The sequence below is a fragment of the Carassius carassius genome, chromosome 33, assembly GCF_963082965.1.
Source record: "Carassius carassius chromosome 33, fCarCar2.1, whole genome shotgun sequence".
Lineage (NCBI taxonomy): Eukaryota > Metazoa > Chordata > Actinopteri > Cypriniformes > Cyprinidae > Carassius > Carassius carassius.
Window position 1 is genome coordinate 11,863,692 of NC_081787.1, and position 13,264 is coordinate 11,876,955.

The 13,264-nt window shown below is 36.9% G+C and overlaps 1 protein-coding gene across 1 annotated transcript in view; it reads right to left on the reverse strand.

Annotated features, from left to right (window-relative positions):
* The window catches only part of LOC132113743 (fibroblast growth factor receptor-like 1), a 36,555-nt gene extending 23,671 nt beyond the window's left edge, over positions 1 to 12,884 (reverse strand). Inside the window, exons 1-2 of the mRNA XM_059521709.1 lie at positions 12,678 to 12,884; positions 12,437 to 12,526 (exon numbers count right to left, since the gene is read on the reverse strand). Of these exons, the coding sequence (XP_059377692.1) occupies positions 12,437 to 12,509 (73 nt within the window). The 5' untranslated portion in view covers positions 12,510 to 12,526; positions 12,678 to 12,884. The remainder of the gene's footprint in view (positions 1 to 12,436; positions 12,527 to 12,677) is intronic.
* Positions 12,885 to 13,264: the final 380 nt, after the last annotated feature.

Sequence of the window (13,264 nt, forward strand, 5' to 3'; positions counted from 1 at the left end):
ATTAGTATTTAAATATTATATGTTTGTTGAACTTTATTCTTGAAAATTTGCGCTGCTTATATCGAAAATATAAGCAGTATGTAAACACGGTTTCTGTTGCTCATGAAAAGGTTTCTAAAACGTCTGTGTATTTTACAAATACTGCATTTAATTCACTTCATCTGTGATAAAGTATGCAAACACCACGTGAGTGTCACTAACGGGAGCTGAAGATGTCCGGCTTGACATGTCTGTTTTCAACTCTGCCCCCGGCTGCAAGCGGCTACTCTTGCCGATCGCCGTCTGTAGCCTTGCTTCAAGTCGAACACACCCACTGTCAGCAAGACGATATATTGGGATATTTCTCATTTTAGGAATAGGATATTTTTTTAGGAAAGCTGTCATTAAGAACACAATTAAAATTCAAGTTTATTTGAATAGCGCTTTTTACAACACAAATCGTTGCAAAGCAACTTTACAGAAAATTAAGCTTCTACAATATTTAGTAGTAGCTTATCAGTGGTGACTGTCAGTTTATGTACATATGGCAGAAATGTACAGAAAAATCTATTAAAGACGTAATCAAACAGATGATGAACACTATTAACAGCAATTATTATATGATGCAATCAAACTTATAGCAAAATTGGGTAGTTCTGTATGTTGTAAGAACACACCACCATATGCAAACCTTAGCAATAAATAAATACTAATTATTTAACCAGAACACAGTGGGATCTGCATTTGCAATAATCAGTCCCTGTAACATTCAACGTCATTGAACCACGTTTTGTGCAGTACGAGTAAAGGTTGGGAGGGTGGGGGGATGGGAATTAAAGGGCTTGCAGGATCCTTTAGTTAAATGTATGATACGTATAAAATGTATTTTATAAAAAGACCATATATATATATATATATATATATATATATATATATATATATATATATATATATATATATATATATATATATATATAAATAAAATAAAATACACCGTCATAACATTTTGATAAGAACAAAAAATTTCATCTGCTTAACATCAATAAAAAAGTGCTTACACAATTCCTAAAGAAAATAAAACAATTCTAAAACATTAAAATAGATACAGATTTCGAAACGTTCCACTTGGATTTCACAGGTTTTTCATTTTGTATTTATGTTCCGCGTGGAATCGCGACGCGAACACTGTCCCAACTGCACAAAACACCCCAAAATGAGAGAAATCTGCTGCCGCGCGGCAACCTTACCGCAAGCCCCTTTTCACACGGGATGTGGCGGGACCAAGGTGGCGCCCTCGCCATGGTCCCACGGTGGACGTTACCACAAAAGGCGAAATGACGGTACACTTCAGCTTTGTACACCGAACCAGGAACAGGGACAATTATTTCATCCTCCATTACTAGCAACAATATTAATGCTAACATTAGTGGCGTGCCCTAACGCTAGTATTTCCTGTCACTCTCACTGTTGTTCAGAGATGAAGACTGCCATGTAGCAGTCGGGATGTTAATTCAAAATGCCATGAAACAAATGCCATGAATCTTGTATGCTTTTATTATTTTATTTTTTTAAATATCAATATTCCGTTTTTGAGAATCGATACAGTATCGCCAAACTAAATATCGCGATACTCGTCCGTTTCTTACACCCCTATAGACCCTGGTGCATTTTTCTGTCATTTATTCAGAGCTTGTCATTCATATTTATATCATTCAATCATTAAAATAAAGCCCAGGCCTACCAATCATTCAAAACGTAATATAAGAAGCAGCCTATGCTTTTCCATTGTGTTCAGCTTCTCTGTAACTTGGCCAAAACAGCCAGAGACTGACGCCTGCATTACTGTTGTCCTGCAGAGGCAGATCACAGACACAGCATGGCTCCAACAGAGCTGCTCCATTATCATTTGTTTGATAAGCATGGCCTGCCTGCAGAGCTGCATTATCTGTCTAATAAACCCAGAGATCCTGACACCTGCTGAGAGACCAGCTGAAGGGAGAGATGCACAACTGCAGCCTGTTTCCCTGTTCTTATCAAAGCTATTTCTACTTTAAAAGGTAGATTATTGAGGTAAATGGGGCATGAGGGCCAACATTCCCTGCTTACAACCCGAGAGTCTGGAACTGATTTAAATATCTGAAAGTAGAGAAAAATAAACCCTTTTCCGATGTTCCTGTGGCTGCAAATAACAAAATATACCACGTTTTACTGTATCTGACCTCTTTAAAGAGCACAATCAAAGCCTTTGATACATGTGCCACTCTAAACAGCTGGTAACTGTCACGACTGTTGGATACACATTTCTGTCTTTCTTCAAACTCTACGACCAGTAGAGTGCATAAATCGAATAGCTTTATTTATTAGCTTGGATACAGTTTGTTTCACTTCAACTTCAAGCATACGCTCTGCAGCAGCAATCATCTGCCAGATCAGAAAAAATGTCAAAACAACAACAACAACAACAACATCAACAAAAGACAAACATCAAGCTGTGCTGCTCATAACAGCCAGGTGCTGTTGCACAGGAACTCATTTTCTTGGGAGAAAGCATTCAGCTTCTTTCCACCAGCAGGAAAGTTAGTGAGAAACAGTAAATATCTGCCCACATGAGAAAACAGGGATACAAGAGCATTTTTCAAACCGTTGTGTTCACACTTTGTCTGGACTGACTGCTGTGTTTGTGTGAGTGAGAATTGCTGGAGGAATGTCATGCCAGTCTGAGCTGACCATACTCATAGAAACCAATGAGGTACTGAGATTACACTCTAAAAAATACCGAGTTGTTTCAACCCAACTTTGGGTCAAAAAAACGATTAATCCAACCGTTGGGTTAGTCCAAATTTGACCCAAAGTTGGGTTGAAATAACCCAGCATTTATCCCAACTGTGATTTGATTCTTGAAATATTCTATGTAAATATAGGCATTTTCACATAATTATGCTGGTCAAAGCTATGGATTAGACTATATAATTCTATGAATTATAGACAGGAATATATTCTAATAATTAATAAATCAAATAATAAAATCACTATAGTGAGAAAACCTAAATTTAGCATGGCTGCTATTCAACAGCATTTTATGAGTAAGGAAAGCCAAAAACAGTCTCCCCAAAACACTCTTGTGTGCCTTACATAATTGATCTGCAGTTGCTACATCAAAATATGCTGACATTAATACCCTCCAACCCGCCCGGGTTGACTTTAATATATAGTACTAATGCAAATTTTACTCTGAGTTTAAACGAGTAGTTAATATTAAGTAGGGCTGTCACTTTTCGTTCGAAAATCGATTGCACAATCGATCGGACCAACCAAAAAAGGTTTCAAAAATGAAAATAGGGAATCAATTTTAACCAAATATGTACACTATTATTATTTTTTTTAATAATTAAACAATTAAAAACTCACAAACAAGCAGAAAAAGAAAATAAAGAATTCCAAAAGTGCAGTATGCGTTGCAAAAGCTAGACAGAAAATACCAGCAAATACGCGCCTATAAGACCCATTGACGTCGAAAGTGACCTCTTACAGGAGATACTGAGTTATGAAAAGGAGCCAGCATTGCCATCTGACAGCGACCGGCTTTTGTGGTGAAAGATTGGCAGTAATACTCCCACCTTGCGCAGCCTAATTGCCTTGAATTGCCTAAATCATAAATGCAGCTGGGTTGAAGCCTGCAGTGATGTTTTTCATTTATGTTATGGCAGCAGTCCCCTCTGCATATATATTTTTTCGAGAATGTTGCACTCTTGTTGCTGTTTGTTATTCTGCACGAACCTTCTTGCAAATTAGAGCTGAAGATCTTGGGTTTGGTCGGGTGCGGGCTTTATTTAAACAATCTTACGCGGGCTCGGGCCGGGCTCGTGCTTGCGCTCCGGTTTGTGAGGTAAACGAGCGGTCATGTGATGTGTTTCGATTAGCGCGAGAAAGATGCGAAAATGGATGCTGAGTAGGGGAGACCGGGGATGGTTGTAACACGGGTCAGTTGTAACAACTCCAATATGTCCAATCAGGAACTAGTTACAAATCACCTGATTCACTTCGCACATGCTCAGTTTAGTTCTTATTCCACATGTGAAAAAGTAGAGCCCTGTTGGAGACACAGCACATGTTAGAGTGGAAAAAACAATTTTGAGGTATGAAAGTAACTTTTTTTACTTTTTTTGTTTTTGTTATGGGAATTTCTGCTTTGTAGTTAAACTCCTCAAACTTTTATTATGTTTATTGTCTGTCTGTGTAGATATTTTCCATGCAAGTTGTTAGTGCTAATGTTTTGCCTGTTAGCTGTAAGGTGAGCTAGTTCATGGCTACATGACTCTGGGTTAGTTGTAACAACAAGACTCTGGGTTAGTTGTAACAACAAGACTCTGGGTTAGTTGTAACAACAATGAAACGTTATAACCTACCCCAAGAAAATTTAGTTAAATTTATATATGTTTTATTTGAATTTCAGTATGCCTAGGTCTTGGAAGAGAAAGACAGACAGAGGGGTTTCTCTCACAATTTTGAGGAAAGCATCAGATGAGACAAAGGGAAAGTCTATAAGATCTGTGGCAAAGTTGTATGGTATTTGCCATGTAACCTTGTACAGATTCTGTAAAAAGAGGAGGATGTTAGAAGAGAAGGGATCAGGTGAACTTCCGAGAGTAGGCTACCACAGTGGAAAGAGGGTCTTCACTGAGGAACAAGAAAAACAACTTAGGACTGAGTATCTGTTGGAGGCAGCTGATGCATTTTATGGACTGTGTCCACGTGAGGTAAGTAGAATAAAGAGTAGAAATAGGGATATAATAGGAGTTCAGAGAAAATCATCAATTTAGAATGGTGGCAGTGTTTAAAATATAGAGATGGATAGATGGGGGAAATATTGAAAATACTGAAGTTTGTATGTGATTAAAATTACAGGTGAGAGAACTTGCGTATCAGCTTGCTGTGAAATATAAGTGCAAATATCCAAAGACATGGGATGAATCTTTAAAGGCTGGAGCAGACTGGTTTTCAGCTTACATGAAAAGAAACCCAACTTTGTCCATTAGGAGCCCTGAGGCCACAAGCCTTGCACGGGCATCCAGTTTTAACAAACACAATGTGGCGATGTTTTTTGGAAAACTTGATGAAATAATAAGGCGGCACAGCTTAACTGCCAATGACATTTGGAATGTCGACGAAACAGGCATTACTACTGTGCAAACTCCGGTCCGTGTGATTGCAAAACGTGGCTCTAAACAGGTTGGGGCAATGACATCAGGCGAAAGGGGTCAACTGGTCAGTCTCGCATTTGCAGTCAATGCTATTGGCAACACAATTCCTCCAATGTTTGTGTTCCCACGCCTTCGTTATGCAGACCACTTTGTACGAGATGGGCCAATAGGAAGTATTGGAAGTGGAAATAAATCAGGATGGATGCAGGTGGAGGATTTTGTCATCTTTTTGAAGCACTTCGCAACCCACACCAAGGTCAGCCCTGAGAAAAAGTTGCTACTTCTCCTGGATAACCATTGCTCACACTTGTCAATTACAGCCATTGACTTCTGCAAGAACAATGGAATTGTGATGCTAACATTCCCCCCGCACTGTAGTCATAAACTCCAACCCCTCGACAGGAGTGTATATGGCCCACTCAAGAGGATGGTAAACAGTGCAAGTGATTGCTGGATGAGAATGAATCCAGGAAAGAACATGACAATTTATGACATACCAGGAATTGTGAGGATAGCAGCTCCATCTGCAGCTACACCAAAGAATATTCAAGCTGGATTCCAGTGCAGTGGAATTTGGCCGTACAATCCAGACATATTCAGTGAGAGTGAGTTTACACCTTCACAAGTCACAGATCGTCTTGATCCAGCCATCCACCAGGCCACTCCTCCAGCTGCCCAACTGACCACTCCTCCAACTGCCCAAAAGGCGGCAACTCAAGTTTTCCACCTGACTGCTCCTTCAGCTGCCCACCTGACCACTCCTCCAGCTGCCCACCTGACCACTCCTCCAGCTGACCACCTGACCACTCCTCCAGCTGCCCACCTGACCACTCCTCCAGCTGCCCACCTGACTGCTCCTTCAGCTGCCTATCAGACCACTCCTCCAGCTGCCCACCTGACCACTCCTCCAGCTGCCCACCTGACCACTCCTCCAGCTGCTCACCTGACTGCTCCTTCACCTGCCTACCAGGCCACTCCTCCAGCTGCCCTTCTTACCACTCCTCTAGGCCACTTCTCTATTGCCTCATCAAGCTTTAGCCCAGGTGACGTGCGACCCTTACCAAAAGCTGTACCAAGAAAAATCACAGCAACAGGAAGAAAGAGGAGACATACAGCAATACTCACTGATACACCTGTCAAGATGGCCTTGGAAGAAGAGCAGAGAGCAAGATCTGAAAAAGTGAAACGGAAAATAAGCTTGCCCAAAAAGGGTAACAAGGGCAACAAACACGTCAAGTCAATTCAATGCCCTAGGCTGTCTAAGATAACACAGAGAAAGAAAAAACAGAAATTGCATAACATTAAGCCACAGGACACAGATTCCTCAGATGCTGAAGAAAATTTCTGTATTGTGTGCATGGAACACTTCAAAAACTCAAAGCCAAAAGAAGGTTGGGTTCAGTGTTTGACCTGTGCTCTGTGGGCCCACGAAGCCTGCACTCCAGGAGTGCCATACATCTGTCACCACTGTGATTCTGATGGTGACTAACACACACACACACACACACACACACACACACACACACACACACACACACACACACACACACACACACACACACACACACACACACACACATATACACACACACACACATATACACACACACACACACACACACACACACACATTTAATTTAAATGTTATTATGGCCAATACTCAAACAGTAACAAACGTGCTTACACATACACAATGTTCAAGTGTTCAAGTTTAATTATGGTCAATTACTATGACTGAGAGTAACACACAAACGTTTAATTCTTTAATTTAGTTCTTTAATTTAGTTCCTATGGTCAATTACTTTAACAGACACACACACACACACACACACACACACACACACACACACACACACACACACACACACACACACACAATGTTCAAGTGTTCAATTTTATTATGGCCAATACTAACACTTACAAACAAACAATTTTTGAGTTCAAGTTCAATTTATAATGGTAATTACTATGACTAGTTATATTGAAAAGTCAGTGTTGAATAAAAACCTTTCAAAATATTTTTTTTGTCAAAATCCTTATTTCATTATGTTACATATCACCCCGGTGGATATCATAATGTTACATCTCACCCCAGGGTATGTTACAACTAACCCAGACTATGGGGTGAATTGTAACATTTCACTCCTCGTGTTTGAAACTAAACCATGCATTTTCTGTTTGTGTTGCAAAGATAATAGCTATGTCATTTAATAGCAGACACTTGTAACTAGTTTGGATCACATTTTGAACACACTGACTTCAAAGTACTACAAGCTATAGACAGAAAGGTCAAAATTGTTACAACCATCCCCGGTCTCCCTAGGTGTAACGGAGGCTTGCCTCTGGCGATTATGTTTTGGTTGCACCAGCAACTAAAGCAAAGTCTGAGGTTTGGAAAAGTTTTGCATGTTTATAATGAGAATAATGAGTGAATAATGATGCACCATCAGTGAGCGCAGGAACGTGCTGAAGACATCTACAGTGGATTCAATAATTTTCCTCCACAAAAACATGTAGGCTTAGCCTAATCTCTGTGAGTTAAGGTTTTTTAAATGATAACTAAATATTCATTGAGTCCTAAATGCATAATGTAGACAGAGTAGGCCTATATATGCTAATGTTGGCATTATTCTTATTAAATGTCAGCTGCTAGTGGCGAAGCAAATCCGGCGGAGCCTTTATCTTAATTTCGTTATTGCCAAATACCCATCTTAATTTAAAATTTATCTTAATTTAATTTGTTAAAGAAGACTCGTTTTATTGGTGCGTTGGTCTATTTATAGGCTAAATGAGCCTATGCCTATTTAGAGTGCTGAGATGTTAAGATGTTACAGAGGACTTATTTTATTTATTTATTCCAACTTCCAAGTGGCCTAGTCTACGTTAGTTATGAATAAATTATGTTAAAACATGTATAAATGACTCATTCTTGACAAAAGGCAAAAGGGCTGTGTGCGCGCGCATATTTGAATGTCGGACTGTAAATGGGTTCGGGCTTTTAAAAAGCTGTCAATCAAAATGTATTGTCGGGCTCGGGCCGAAAACCTGTCGGGCTAGGGTCCTGTCGGGCCTAACTTTTAAGGCCCGATTACAGCTCTAATGCCAATAAATAAGAAATATTGCTGACTTGTTTGTTTCCAGCACTCTCTTTACGTTCATCTGTTATTTGGCGTTGAAAAAGGAAAAGTCTTTTTTTGACATGGAAAATCGATTTTACAATCGATTCAATGAACACTTATGTCTTAAAAATCGAAAATGCTTTTTTTCACAAAAGTGACAGCCATAATATTAAGTGACTTCTATTCTACACATATTATTGTCATTGTTTACTGTTTTTGCTTTTGTGAAAATTGGGTTAATGAAAATAGTTCCAAACAAACAGCAGCAGAACACAACAGAACAGACAAGTAAAAGTAAATTTTAGTATTCAGTAGTCAACGTTAATCATATACAACTTAATTTCCTAACAACAAAACTGAGGTCAGGTCAAAACCACAACAGAACTGTTGCAAGTTGCAACACACATTGTGTTGTTTTCTTTCCCGAAAAAAATGTTTTAAACAAATTCTGAGGTATTAAAAATTGTTTTGTTCGCTGATGATACAAATTTATATTGTTCGGGGAAAAATTTGGAACAGCTTCTGAATACAGTGGAAATCGAATTGATCAGTTTAAAAAAATGGTTAGATGATAATAGACTTTCAGTCAATTTAAGTAAAACAAAGTTTATAATATTTAGTAATTGACAAAGTAACAATAAAGTTAAAATAAGGATGAACAATGAGGAAATAGAAAGAAACAATGAAAATACATTTTGGTGTGTTATAATTGATCATAAATTATGTTGAAAATTGCATATAAATTATGTAAAAACAAAAATGACCAAATCCACTGAAATATTAATTAAAACAAAACATACTTTGAATGAAAAAACATTATATATATATTGTAATGTGCACTCATAGTTCCATACATTACTTATTGTGTGGAGGTGTGGGGTCATACATATAAAACTAATACAAAATTAATTAAATCTGTTACAAAAAAAAAAAAAAAACTATAAGAACTGTTAAACAGGTTGATTATTACGAACCAACATACAAATTGTTTTTCATACTTTAAAATTAGCTGGTTTAGTTGATTTATATACAGCACAGGCAAAGTTTATAATAATTTACTTACAAATTGTATTCAGAGGCTGTTCAAATTAAGAGAAGGACAGTATAAACTAAGAGGAATGTATAAATGTATAAATTTAAAAGTAAGGGCAAAAACTAATGCAAAAAATAAGTGAATATCTGTCAAAGGGATTAATCTATGAAATAATTGTGATAAGACTTCAAGTTATGTAATTTACTTTGCAAATTTAAGAAAATTTATAAAAAGATGGTGGTAAATAATTATATGACTCATCAATAAATAGTGTACGTATTATTTAACATATTAAAGTAATATTTGGAATGTGTACTTCTGTAAATTATGTATGTTTGTAATTAAGTATGTACATTTTGGAAAATGTATTATGTAACTTGTTTATCTTGTATTATCAAATCTAGTGAAAAAGTGATGTACATCGGTTAAATATGTATAAAGGATTGGGTAAATAAGCAACGATTCTGCCTATTCCTTCTTCGGAAATGATGTTCATTTATTTATTTTTTTGTGAAAAGGTGTCTGTATGGACCAAAATAAACAGAATTGAATTGAACTGAACTGAAGAATTGGCTGAACAGATGATTCAGTGACTACAATGATGGAAGTCTCTTGTTTCGTTCTTGAATGAATCACCATTTTTGAATAAACTGGTTGATCTAGCGGGTCAGTGATGCACTTAGTAAGTTGTCGACAACTACTTGAGAAATGATGTAACCTGCAGAAAGAATCACTAAAAAGCCACACAATTAATGAACACTGACAGTCCGGATAAAATAAAATAAATATAATTAAATAAATATGGTTTCTGTAAAAACTACATTAATTTACATTAATTTAATATAATTTAACTTAGATTAAATTAATTTCAGAAAAATTGTTGTTCAAATGATAAGTTGACCATTCAATAAATATATTCAGTGATATCTTGATCAATGGCAAAAGCTCACTACATTAACTTTTGCACTTTATTTTACGCAAAATTGTGGGAACTTGTCATGCTTTGAAGTTTATTTTTATTTTTTACTTTTAATTAAAATTTTATATCCAGATTTTATTGAATATCATGATTTTTAAAAGCATACAGATTCACCACCAACTTCATTTCTCACAAGTAAAATAGCTACAGGCAAATAAAGTAGCACTGAAATATAAATATAATCAGGAAAGACCTGCTTTGCTCAATCTGTTTTTTCTTTCTTTCTCTACAATGAAGTCATTTGTCTGCTCTTCCAGAATTCTAGGGAAACAAGTGTTTGTGTCGCGAAGTACTGATCTTGACACACAGTGCCAAAGTGTCACTGGAAACACATCCATTAACTGTCTTGCCTTAAGCTCCATATTGTGTTTCTCCACAACATAATAGTCACTTCACCCAACAATGAATAGATCTATTAAAGACATAATAGACACAATCTATTAAAGCAATTTCACAAAGGGTTTCCTCAAACATTTCCTAATTGTTAATTGAAAATGACATCTTAAAGCATGTCAGTTTTAGCAATTCAACTGAAATACACCTCATTCAGCAGCCACAGACAGGCTGTTTACTCACATGCCATAAAACTCACTCCTCTTTCCCTTATTCACTACTTTTAACACACAGAAATCTGGGGCCCAGAATTCCAAGAATGGCTGATAGGGGAAAAAGGAAGAGCAATCCAAGGACAACACAGATTAGGAACCCCCCTTAAGAAGAGCTCATAGCACACAATGTGCGATAGAGTCAACAAATGGACCAACAAACAGAGGAGACAATGGATTGTTTACTTAATAGAGGTCAGGCTCAGACTTGTGGGTTAACCTGGCATTCTTATGGGCACAATAATAGTAATCACCTTTAACAGAGTAAACTGCACAGTTAGCTCTTCCAGATTTATTATACCAGACCCAATAATATTGTTTCAGATAATAGGGACATAAATGAGACCATAAATGACTAAGCCACCATAAAAGATAAACAGCTCTGGCATCCCGGTATGAGTCAATGCATTAATTTTAAAGGAATTTTAATCAAAGATAAAATAAACTAAGATATTGCACAACACACACAAATAGCTTTTTCTTTTAAATGCTTTTTATATTTATTTTCCTCTAAGAGACAGTAAAATGTCCTTTGGGCTCGCAGCAGGATGATGGAACATGTGCAGAAGGTCAACACCGTTCCTGACTCAACTGTCCAATACACAATCTCCAGCACAGTTAGTTAGGCTTTGATTTATGTACATTTCTTTTCAACTTGGCAGGAAACACTGAATTATGTCCCTCTAAATTTCTGTTACAGTTCAAGGAACAGGGACCTCTTGTTTGGTCTGAGACACCTCAGAGCAGATATAGATGTCGGACTTCAAAAGAATAACTTAATTTGTGTCTGCGGTTAGTCTGCTGTGTCTGTAAACACAGAACACGGTCGGCCCGTTCCCCGATGTGCTTAAAAAATAGACAATAAACAAACTGGGCATGCAAAAGGTAACTTTTTAATGTCTTGACCATACAAGATACTAAAATTGGTTCAGTAGCACTGTTAAAAAGTTTTATTGTTATCCTACAATAACATTTTTGATTTGATCAGTTTTAATAATTATAATAGGCCTAATATTTGACTCATAATTTCTACACATTTTTATTGTCAGTTTTAACTTCAAATATGCTAAAAAAGAAAAAGTGCATTGAACTTATAACTACAGAATGTTGTTAAAATTTATTACAAATAATAATAATAATGCAACAATTAAATTTCAATTTAAAGTCAAGTATAGTTTTTACAGGGCAAAACACATTCACATTTTCCCCCAAAAGTCCTGTGTAAAATAATGAATAATTATGTGCTTTTACTGATTTATTTATTTGTAATAATATTTGAACACTTCTATTTTTTTTTTTTAATTTATTTTCTTACTTGCATGCGCAATAGCTCAAGAGTTAAAAAGTGAAACATACAAATAACGATCTTCTAAAAGTTACACTGAAATGCCTTATTTATGAACCAAGAATATAAAATCAGCATTAGACTGCTAAATTTGGCCGGTATCGTCAAAGGAAATGGCCTCTAATTATGTCCTAATGAATGAATGCCTCGTAATGTAGCCTACAACATTACTCACCTCTCGCTTCACATGTCAGCGTCACGATCAAAACCCAAGTGAGGAAAGTCAAGCTTCCTCTCTCTGGAAACATTTTATGATGACCCGCCACTAAAAGAAACCATGAGAACCACAACGACAGAGTTTTACATTACCGTTACATATAAACTGCGACGCGAATCTTAGTCGCGTTAGTCTCGTCGCGTTTAGGCGTTCGTTTGCAAAGTAAATGCGGTGTTACAGGCAGTGAGTATCTACTTACATGTCCGACGAAAGCGATTTAATACTACTGATTAATCAGTTTCTTATAGCACGATATAGACGAACACACTTGAGCTGCAAAGTCTTCTTTGAAATGTCTTCAGATTTTTCAGTATATTGTCCAGGAGAAGAAAAGTTCAGGAGTACTTAGGTTCCACTCGCCTCTTCTCTTGACATGACCCGTCAGCATCCCTGACCGTGGAGAGAACTGAAGCTCTACAGCTGTGAGTCACACGCCAACAGCTGGAGAGCGGCAGAAATTACACTCGAGCACCCCCTGTATGCGGACAGATGACAACACTACTCCACCACATGGCACCATGGCAATCAATAACCATTAGAGAAAAACTACAAATCAATTAACAGTTTCTGTAGGGTTAATTATGCAACGTTTTCTTTTTTTTTTCTTTCTCTAAGCTTCACCGTATAAATTAAGTAGTAGATTTCTCCAGTTACACTATTATACTATAACCACATATAAACGATTCATTGTTTGATCCAATTTAATAATTTTATTTAGATTTTATATTACCAGCACCTTTAAAGAAAATTCAAGAGATAATTGTTATTTATTTAACGGTAAACCAA